The sequence below is a fragment of the Phoxinus phoxinus genome (genome assembly GCF_949152265.1).
Source record: "Phoxinus phoxinus genome assembly, chromosome: 4".
Taxonomy (NCBI): Eukaryota; Metazoa; Chordata; class Actinopteri; order Cypriniformes; family Leuciscidae; genus Phoxinus; species Phoxinus phoxinus.
In genome coordinates this window covers 20,035,446-20,046,620 of record NC_136879.1, presented here as the reverse complement: position 1 = coordinate 20,046,620, position 11,175 = coordinate 20,035,446, and the positions used below count along the sequence as shown (strand labels likewise).

The window sequence follows — 11,175 nt, the reverse complement described above, 5'->3', positions numbered from 1 at the left end:
ATTTTGGCTCTCTTTTTGTTTTTTGTTAAATTGTAATGGCTGTTGGTCATTAACAATTAGGGGCCGGTGTATAAGAGCCAAATGTGGTGTTTGTGTATTTATATTGGGTGTTGTTTCCTGTTTGTACAGTGGGTGTCACTCTAGTGTTACCTGAGGTCAAATGCATAAAAGAAGCATCCAAACTGCCAACAGGAAAGGGGGGTTTGGCCCGGAAGGGCAAACGGTTTTTGACCGCTGTGGCGCATATAGGCTGAAAACTGATTGTTGATAATATAATTGTATACAAATATGATTTGCCTGTGAAACTGGATAAATGGATATTTACCTCTGCACGGTAGAAACAAATAAATGCAATAATCAGCAAGACAAACGCCTGGACATTCTTAAGACCGAAGCCAATGGTAATAGAAAGCAAAACAAACAGCGCGTCAGCCAGGGCATTACGGGGCTAAATCACTCCAGTAGCTGCTAGTATTAAACTGAGCGGTTACATGCATTATCTTGAACTTCGCTCTGATGCTCGGCAGTCACAAGGGATGCATGAACAAATGAGAAATTAAATAAAGGTCTGACTCACAATATACTTCCTGTAGTTTTTTTTAGGCAGTTTATATATCTGGTTTGCATTAGAATTCAGTCTCTTCAGTCTTTCAGTCAGTAAAGGCACTCCAGTCACTCTGAAAAATAAGGTAGGCTCCCTTTATTTTTAATATAAATATTATCATCATTTTAAAATGAGTGAAACATATTCCTGATTATAAGCAAAGTGATAATATTTATATCTAAAAACAAATATGAGATGAATGAGAAAATACAACATACATAGAAATAGTTATTGCCTTGTAATATTTAATAAAGTTATTCTGATCTAAATATCATAGTATACAGATTAAGTTTATTTCCACTATTAAACTTAATTTCTTAAACTTAGTTTGATTGCTTGATTATTTGATTGATTGTTGCAAATTATTGTTTTATCTAGTGTATGATTCATATTTGACGCAAATGTATCACACTATTATTTTATTTTTATTTTGCAGATCTAAAGGTCTTTTCGGTCTTAAAGTATAATTTACTCACTCGCATATTTCTAGAGAACATAAATGTATTAACCCCAATAAAAAAAAATGTTTTGTCACGTTTGACCTCCTGAGCCCCATATCAATCTGTAACTTTTTTTCTCTTTGTCCACTATTGCTTGTGACCTAGTAAGCACAGGCTTGCTAGACTTGTACATGCTTCTCTTCTGTCTGGACTCCATGACTTATGAAATCTCATTCTCTTTGTATTTGATTCAAGTAATCGTTGATTACATTTGTTATTCCTTTATAGACACAATATCATTGTCCAACAACCTTATCAACTGATTCTACTTGCATCAAAATGATCACTAAATTATAATAGTTTTTCTTCTTCAGTTTCTAGAGTCCAGTCCAGCATGGGTGTACGGGCGCGAGATCTTCTCTGCTGGCTTCAGGGTATTATTTAAAATCATTATTTCCATACATTATATGAATAAATTATTTATATTTTTGTGTGATAAAAAAAGAAAAGAAAAAAGATTTCTATTAAAAATGTAATTGTTCATTTTTTTTTAGGTTAATAACTTGCAATGTTTTTATCATTATTATTTTGCAGTTCTTTGTGCAGTCGTGTTTGGTGATGTTTGGAAGGTGGAGGTAGAGCCTGAAATGGATGCTCTGGTCTCATCTTGTGTCGTGTTGCCCTGTTCCTTCAAACACCCTGCTCATCAACAGCCCTCCAGTCGTACTAAAGCCATGTGGCACATGAAGGACAAATGGGAGGATTACATCTATCACAATGATCATACAAGGATTCTAGAAAATTTCAAGGGTCGTACAAAACTGATTGGTTCACTGGGTGAATTAAACTGCTCATTGGAGATTGATTATGTCAGAAACCATGACAACGGCCCATATTGTTTCAGGGTGGAATTAGAGACATCTAAAATAGACAAGTTTTCCTTTGTGAAGAACTGTGTGACAATTAATATGATTGGTAAGTGGGCTTTTGAGCTGTCAATCTGTAATTACAAAAGCTATAGAGTACAAAATAAGAAAACAGACTAACACATTTTTTATGTGAAATATGTGTTCTGTCATTCAAAATATATGTACAGAGAAAGCATCAAAACCAGAGTTGCTGGCTGAGACGTCTGTGAAAGAAGGTCAACCTGCAATCTTCAAATGCTCTGTCCGTCACACCTGTCCGTCCCATCAGCCCACTCTCAGCTGGAGCCACCCTGGAAAAACCATCCCGAACTACAAGCACATTGGTCATGGAAAATGGGAAGCAGAGTCTCTCCTTACCTTCACCCCAACAAAAGAGGATGATCACTCCTCTATCACATGCACAGTCAAGTACCACGGGGGTGTTGAGGGCGAAATGCAAGCAACTCAACCTATCTTTGTGAAAGGTATAACAATAAAACTATACTGTGTATATATTGTTATAAGTGATCATTTTAAGTAATTCGTTTTTTTTTTTTTTTTTTTTTTCAGAACAAGCAACTCTCAGTCACATTCTCATACCATCCCTCTCTGGTCTTGGAGCTGCTCTTTTGGTTGGATTACTGTGTTTCTTCGTTGTCAAGAGATACAAGTGAGTCAGGATCTGATTTTGGGATAAGATAATTGACTAATAATGAGAAATGCATTCCTACAAAAAAAAAATTGATGTGTAAATTCCTTAGTTTGATGTATAATTGGTTTATTTTAAAACACACAAAAAAAGGAAACAGCACACCAAATAAATTCATGAAGATTCTCATATTAAGAGACAAAAGAAGCAGTTGTGTAATGTTGTTAAGGTTTAGCACTGAAGATTTTCTTTTTGTGCACATTTACTTTTTTGTTAATGCTCTTTGATATGCTGTTGTCACTTTATATGAGAGTCTTCAGTAAATTCTGGTAGTTTGGTCCCGAAGACTGGAGTTGAGAAACACTGCATTACCACATTCTGGTATCTTTCAATAATAATTTGTTTGAAATCACTCAAATCTTTCCCAGGAATCGCATTGCAGATCTCCAATCCAGAAACGACAATGGGTGAGTATTAAAATCTACCTGGGAACATTATAGTGCCTTAGTCTGATTTAAAAATGTGTGGCTTTGAATCTGTGCATTTTGAGTTAGGCTATACTATAGTTTTCTTGAAAAAGCTGATAAAACAAACTTCTAGCATAATAAATATATATTGATACACCAGTTTGTTCTGGTTCTCAAATCTAATGAGAGCCTTTTCCAGCCGTGTGATATGTGTCAGCACTGGAACCGTTCCACCATTTGTATCACATCTCTCACAGAGTGTGACATAGCGGACTAGCAAACCACTACAGTTTTACAAATATTACTGTTGTTGTGTCACAGATTGTAGTTTTAAGAGGTTTTGTTTTATATGTAAATGCAGTTATTTAGACCTCAAATATGCAACTTATATGAACGTAGAGCTTATTTGACCATTTGTTTAGACTTTTTTCGGATATTGAGGTTCAGACCATCAGCGGCCATTCAGCGCTCAAACTTCCCTCAATCAAAACACCAAATGTGTAAGGGCATGTACTTAGTTTCCCGAGACGTGTCAAAATGTAAAATCACACCACACGTCACTCTTAATAAATAAAGTTGAGAAGAAAACCAAATAACCACAGTTAAATCTAGTACAGATTTGTGACCAGTCACTAGAAGATTTTGACTTGGAGAGGTTAATTTGTTTTTACAGTGTATGCTGAAACACTAGCTTGGCTTGTCGCTCTGTGACTATGTCACACTATATAGCCGGCCGAGCAACGAAGCGCTCAGAGGTGGCGTCTACTGGGTTCTAATGTCCTGCAGCTTACACGTGCATATGATACACACTTGTTACCCACCCCTAATCCCAGAGGTGGACAGTAACAAAGTACATTTACTTGACTATTAAGTACACTTTTGAAGTATCTGTACTTCACTTGAGTATTATTTTTTCTGGAAACTTTTACTTTAACCTCACTATATTTCAAAGACAAATATCGTACTTTTTTACTCCACTATATTTCTGTCAAGGTCCTTCAGTAGAAAGTAGTAACGTCAGGGATGATTTTGGTTGGAGGGGTTGCATTTTGGTTGGAAATGAAAGTCTGGTTGACGTCAGAACCCGACTGATGTTGGTTTCTGACGTAAACCCGATTTTCAACCACAATAAAACATCTGTCCAAAGTTGGAGATTAACGTCAATCTGATATTGGACCATCAACCTGATTTTCATTTTCAATGTTGGTTTTGGTCTTCTAGATCCGAATTCTGTCATTGTTTTGGAGCAAACTAGCTTATAGATAACAGTAAGACTAACATATTCATACTAAAAGCCAAAACACTGAGAACAGCCATTTGGGTGTCGGAAACCATTGTGGCCGTTATTGAGTGCACTTATTCAATCCCACTACTGGAACTGTGTTTTAGACATAAATTTGGTATTCATGAGGGTATGTAGACCGCCATAGATTCAGGGTTGGTAGGCAGGCATAGATTCAGAGGCAAAGTATTACATTCAACAATAATAAAACAAAGCTTTGACAATTACTTTTCTACTTAATTACTTTAGTTTTCATTGTGTAGCATTTGCACACAATTTTTTTTTTTTTATGTATAAATGGCACGAGAAATAACATTTGTGGTATAGATACACACTTTCATGAGATTGTGTTGGAAACACCAACACCCACCGTTAAAAAAAGCCATATTAATTTTAGCCTAAATATTTACTCCACAAACTACCTCTACAAACATAGAAAACAGTGATAGATGGACCTCTCAACCTTTTTGCTAAGGAGAAAATCCAATGCAACTTTGAGTGAACCAAGAGAAACAAGATTATGTATTTCTGCTCAGCTAGCGACATTGGATATCAACCACATGCAAATCCTAATACTTTTTCATATACGGTCTACTTCTTTGTATAACAGTTCTTTTTAAAAACTTATTAGACAGGACTGTAAAACAGATTGTAAACTAATGAATACGGAGACTAGAAGCACTGTGTGCTCAGACTCTGGTGTTCTCAGTGCCATCAAAATAAATGTTTGCTGCGCTGTTAAAATAAAAGCCACAACAAGCGTGGCATACTTCACCTCAGAGTTCCTACCGGTGGTGCAAATGCAACCAGGAAAACGGCCCTAGGGGAACATTTAGTCCTCAGGGAACAACCCTGGTGGTTATTTCCTAAGTTCTAAGTTTCCTAAGTAACTAAGTTCTACCCAGTGCGAAAAGGGCTAATAGTTCACCCTGGGTAATTCTAAACCCCAAGTACATGGGGTACTGGGTTATCTTATTTTATGTTTCACACTGCTCATACTTTGCTCAAAGTTAACAATTAATCCTGGTTATTCATAATCTGACATCACACTATATATTCTTAAACCCTGGGTTACTGTTATTTGCATAGGCCTACATGTGGTATATACGTTAAAAATATAACAATAATAACCCATAAGTAAACAATAGTTGAAAGGAAAAAGTCATCATAACTGTTTTACTAAAGATGATAATCTCAAGTGTTAAAAGTTTTTTTTTTTTTTTTAGAATGTGGAGTAGACTATCAAGAATGTCTCGCAGGTAATTACTAAACTTTTAAGTCTATTTTTAACATCTACATTGAATAATTAATCAACCTCTATCAGTTATGAATGAACTTGAACTGAATTAAATCCTTGACTGTGTGTGTGTGTGTGTGTGTGTGTGTGTGTGTGTGTGTGTGTGTGTGTGTGTGTGTGTGTGTGTGTGTGTGTGTGTGTGTGTGTGTGTGTGTGTGTGATCACCAGGTTTCGTTCAGGTGAAGGCAGAGAGCAGAGGCAAGTACACAACAGCTACTAATGCGCTCTTCTGCAACAAACCAGGACAAAACAAATTATCTAGTGGAAATGTACTAAATCTATCATTTGATTTGGATTTTAGTTATATTTACGTATAGAGTTGTTTTATGAATATAGACTGTTATCAGCAGGAATTGAAGGTTTTGGGTTGGATATAATCATTTTAGATTAATCTGTAAACCATGTTCAGATGCAATGTTGTACTTTTCTCACAAAATGTATTTCTCCCTGTTTCTCGGTAATCAATCCAATAAGGAAAGTCACCTAAAATACTCAGATCAGTTGTTTTACAGATTGTGTGATGATTGTTGTAAAATAAAATATGAGAACAACTATTGTACACACACACACACACACTCGCACTCGCACTCACACTCTTTGGGTATTTAATATAATTGTTACACTGAGAAAATATTACTATTATTTTTATGTCATAAAAACAAAGAGATCAGAGAAAGAGTCAAATTGTATATGGTGTTGGTGTGTTATTTTGGATCTGACTGGGGTGGAGAGGGGAAGTACAATGTGTTTAAAGATGTTTCCTGCTGATAAAAGCACACAGATCACAAATGTTTCCAACATTTAACAATCTAACAAATTAACATGTTAACTATTGTGATTTATATTATTATTCTTTTTTTATGTTTAACACTTTTAAAATAGCCTATTACTCAATTAATGTAGCATCCTTTTTTTTCTGGCATGCTTTGGCTAGCATTATGGTATGATCGCACTCTCATTCATTCAAGTGCTTTTAAACCATTCAAGCACAATAAGAAAACTCAATTCGGTTCTGTTCTGTGAAGTGACTCTCTGTAAACAACCCTAAAAAACACGTAACACAGAAAGCCGCTTCTCAGTGAGCCAGTACAGATTTGAATTCTCTTCTTCAAACCTGAACCAACTAAATTACGTAAAAAAGCCCTTTTCTTAAATGACCGCAAAGATTTGGGAGAAATTAGGATGTGTCAGATTAAATTAAATTACAAGGACTTTACATGGTTCAGGAGCAACGGGGAAAAATTTTTTACAGGAAAAAAAATGTTTTTATTTGTTTTCACAAAATATGCCATTAATTGCTTTTAACTTTGACTTGTTTGGAATTTTGAGAAGTATTAGCACTTACATTTTAATGTGTCATGTCTCGAATCAATCAATTATTCTTGTAAATGTCACTGTATTATGACCAGCAGTTGTCTGTAACTTTTTGGTGTCTAAATTGTAAACAAAACTGCTTTTACAGCACACAATATTGTTTTATCATTAAATGTGACATATTCAAACAGTCAGAAGCTGTTGTGTGTTACTTATCTTTAGTTACTGAAAGAGTCCTCACAGTAGCTATTGTTTAAAAAAAAAACTTTATTCAGCACTGTTGTTGAGGCAGAATCTTCAGTATGCTCAATCCATTACCAATCCATCTTCATGAGCCTAAAAACACACAGTTTGCTCAAAATAATCTCAAACCTGGGTAGCAACTGAAACTGGCTTCAACAGGCCAAAGATGTAGTTTTATTTTGTGATTGTTTCAGTGGGAACGGGATAAACTGAATGAAGATCGGTTACATTCCTCAAATGTAATAGTGATTCAGGAATATGAATAATTTCCTGATTAAGCAGTAATCAGGGAGCAGGAGTTAAGGGACAAGATAGCATCCAATCCAAGGTCAGATTATGATTATGCTGTCGACTACAAATGTGTAATCAATGTCATTTGATTATCAATATTTTTTTTAATTGTCCTTCCCCATTTGCCTTCACTAAAGGAAAGAAGGCAAGGTACTCGGCAAGCATTGAGTAATAGATGCAATACATGGGCTGACATTTTTGCTCATGTTCATGTCACTTGCATTTCAATAAATCTGTTAAATGTTGTTAGAACTTAAATAAGGAAATTCCTAATAAACATTACTAAAGCAAGATGTACTTTTTAAGAATGTAGAAAAAAAAAGCCTTTCTCTGCAAGAATGTCAAAATAATAAGCCGATCAGATTTAGCTCTCTTTCTGACGTAGGAAAACGGGGTCTTATTATAATATTACCGCCCCTTAATGCATGTTTCCACCCACGGCGCCGCCATTTGGTTTTGGCAAGTGACAACAGTGTAACCAGTTCTAAAGCAACGGCAAATGTTCGAGCAAAGCATGCAAACCGTTCTGTCATTGGCTGCACAGATGGTACAGAACATTATTTAGAGTCCCAGCCTCAGAGGAGACAGTGGATTTATTTTATTTTAACCGAAATCCCCCAGAAACCGTAAGCAAAAACCTGCGTGTGTGCGCTAATCACTTCAAGCTGGAGTGCTTGCGCAACCTTGGACAGTACAAAGCAGGATTTGCTTGAAAGTTGAATCAATGTAACTCCACAACAACTAAATAAATGTATCCACTAACCACTCAGAAACATCCAGGTGCAGTCTAAAAGTTGCTAAACTAAAACTTCCTGAGTCTCTTCGTAAGGCTGCACTCCGTTACTGGTTATTTCTGAGATTTTGGATGAGTAATGGATGATAATGCGTTTTGTTATTGCCGGCGCTGCATGTATCTGAAGCTCGTGTAAATGATTGGCTACTGAATGGGGGTGGGTAGCAGCAGCTCATTTGCATTTAAAGGGACATTTTTGCATTTTTGCTCACACCCACAAAGGGGCAAATTTGATAAGCTATAATACATTATCTGGGGGGGATTTTGAGCTGAAATTTCTTAAACATTCTGCACCATATATGTATATAACATCTTGTGAAAAGGGGCATGATAAGTCACCTTTAAATTTGTTCATTGATCTCTTTAGTTAACATAAACAGCTAGGAAAATAATCGAATGCTTGTCAGTGTATTAGGTCTGTGAATTTCTTAAAGTGAAAGCAGCCTAATAAACCTGCTGCTCTCTATGTCATTTAATGTTAAAGGGGTCATGACATGGTTTATTGTATTTTATTATTATGTTCCCTTAGGTGCAATTATAGTATTACTATAGTTTTTTTTTACAAAAAAAACTTTTAAAATGTAGTGATTTATGACCTTTTCCCACCCTGTTTCTCATCCTCTGATTGAAACAGTCTGTTTTGGGGGTGTTTCAGAGTTCAGTGTTAACGCCCACTGTTATTATTGGCTAACGTCCGTGCCTATGCATCAATTATTAACGCCCCCAGCCAGAACATTTGCGGATTCAGCGTATTAAAGTTTTAAATACATTACTTACAGTTTGCGTCGTCGTTGTTGAGCCCAGAATAGTCGGCACGGACTTATCTTTGAGCAACAGTTTTCTGGCAAAGCCAGCATCATTTTGGGATTTGTTCTCAAAACAGTCATCCACTGCCGTGACTGAGACGTCCGCAAAAAAATAAAGTGCATCCATTTTTCCCTGACGTCTGGATCTTTCGCAGCGTATTCAAAGATGTTGTTTGTCCACAGCCAGGAACAGCACATCTGCGTGGCATCGTAATTTCCCTGCAGACCCACTCGCTGTCCGTCGACTGAACACTTGTGAGGCGCGCGGGCGCGACAATGATACGAAATGAGCGTAGTTGTCTTGCGCTTAAAGCGTAGTTGTCTTGTGCTGTGGAGGCGGTCATATGCAAACGCTGGTACGTCACTTCGTACCGTGACGTCACTTCTTACCATGGATCCAGAACGAGCTGTATTTAGAGCTTGATTAAATAAATGATTCGTTTATAATGGGGAGGACGTCTTAAGCTATGAAACTTGCAGGACGTTTTAATGGTACAAAGACCTCTTATATACCAAAAGATCAAGGCAAATTTGGTTTCTCATGTCATGACCCCTTTAATCAAACAACAAAAGAAAGTGAGAGAATCATTAACTGCTCTTCACTGAATAACATTAGTAACTTTAATAAGAATCAATGTACTGTAGATTTAAATCATACAGTGAACTAAATTATTCACTTTATTTTTATTGTATTTGTCATTTGGTTACTTTATTAAATTTCTGTATAGTAGGCTATTATTATTAGTAGGCTAAATTGTTCATTTCATTCAGATATTTTTTGTCTGTTGAATTTGTCCAATTATTATTATTATTATTATTTTTTGTATTATTGAAAGTTTCAACTAACTGTTGTCAGTTGACAGTAAAACTGCTCTGAAAGAACAGATTAAGTGGCTGGGGGTAATTTGGGTTTTTTTATGAACGCACTGGGGCCCCTAGACAAAGTTTTCTTATAGGGCCCCAATATGTATAGGACCCACACTGCTTAACACTCTTTTTCTGCACAGTTGTGGGTGGCTTGTCAAACATAAATCTGTAAATAAAGATGTGACTAGATTAAATTTTCTCATTTGCATTTTTCTGTTCCTCTTTTTGATTGAGTTCTATTTGGAGTAGATTTTCAAGGTATCCACATGCTGCCTCTTTAGTCTGTTAAGGCCATCATCTTTCTTGTATTTTTGAGCCTGGTTTCTGCTTCTAGTAAAATAAAAAGCTTGACCAAAATTAATTAAATGATTGTTATGCCCTCAAAAATGAAGCGTAGCATCAGTTCTGGCAGGTCACGTTAGTCAAGCTCGCAACAGCTCATCCACGTCTACCTTTAGGAATACGACGCCTATCACATACAGTTGTGTTCAAAATAATAGCAGTGTGTTTAAAAAACTGAGTAAAGCTCAAAATCCTTATAATAACTTTTATTTCTATACACAGGTTTCTTGTATACAAACAATACCGGATGCGCGCGCATCCACGAGGCAAGACCGCTATATGTTATGCCGAGTTCTGTAAAAGAACATTGTAATTAACGTAGATTTCGCATTGTTTGTAAATTCTTGTTGACTCAATAATAAACTGCAATTTCAGAGTTGAATCTGTTTGCTTGTGTTTCATTTGCATATTAATATAACATTATGTAAAAAGTTAGTTAGTTGACTAGTATGAAATTGTCCAACTAAGTTTGCGAATCATAAAAACATGACATACCCTATGCATTTAGGTTAGTTTACAGCACAACAGCTCCGCGTCATCTCTGCTTCTGCTAGATATAGCCGTAAAGACTGTTGCTTTCTGCCTCTTAGATGCGCGCGCATCTACGTGATGACGTTGCACAGAAACCCGTGTATACACACAAACGCATTGGGAACACTGCACATTCTATTATTCGCTCATGACTCCTCAGGAAGCCTCCTCACTCCTCGACCCTCGCCTCCTCGCGGTGCAATTAGAGAATTGAGATGTCCTTCAAGATGGCTGAGCTCCATCGGTTTCCGGGTCATAGGATGGAGGACGGAGGAGAGAGGAGACGAGGAGGGATATTGAGAAGCACCCATGGGCTGCGTTCCAGTCCACTTTTAGACACG

At 36.5% G+C, this 11,175-nt stretch overlaps 1 protein-coding gene across 1 annotated transcript; it reads left to right on the top strand.

The window, feature by feature from the left end:
• The first annotated feature begins 635 nt into the window (after positions 1 to 635).
• LOC306997634 (sialic acid-binding Ig-like lectin 14) lies at positions 636 to 7,151 on the top strand. Its single transcript, XM_079610989.1, has 8 exons — positions 636 to 689; positions 1,419 to 1,478; positions 1,639 to 2,019; positions 2,141 to 2,437; positions 2,523 to 2,622; positions 3,030 to 3,068; positions 5,577 to 5,609; positions 5,816 to 7,151. The coding sequence occupies exons 2-8, from the start codon at positions 1,439 to 1,441 to the stop codon at positions 5,865 to 5,867; spliced, it is 942 nt and encodes a 313-aa protein (XP_079467115.1). The 5' UTR covers positions 636 to 689; positions 1,419 to 1,438; the 3' UTR covers positions 5,868 to 7,151.
• Positions 7,152 to 11,175: the final 4,024 nt, after the last annotated feature.

Excerpts from the sequence above, each read along its gene's own strand:
- LOC306997634 (XM_079610989.1), top strand. The coding sequence starts at position 1,439 with ATGGGTGTACGGGCGCGAGATCTTCTCTGCTGGCTTCAGG. Across the intron at positions 2,438-2,522 it reads TCAACCTATCTTTGTGAAAG|AACAAGCAACTCTCAGTCAC; the intron begins GTATAACAATAA and ends TTTTTTTTTCAG. Across the intron at positions 5,610-5,815 it reads CTATCAAGAATGTCTCGCAG|GTTTCGTTCAGGTGAAGGCA; the intron begins GTAATTACTAAA and ends TGTGATCACCAG.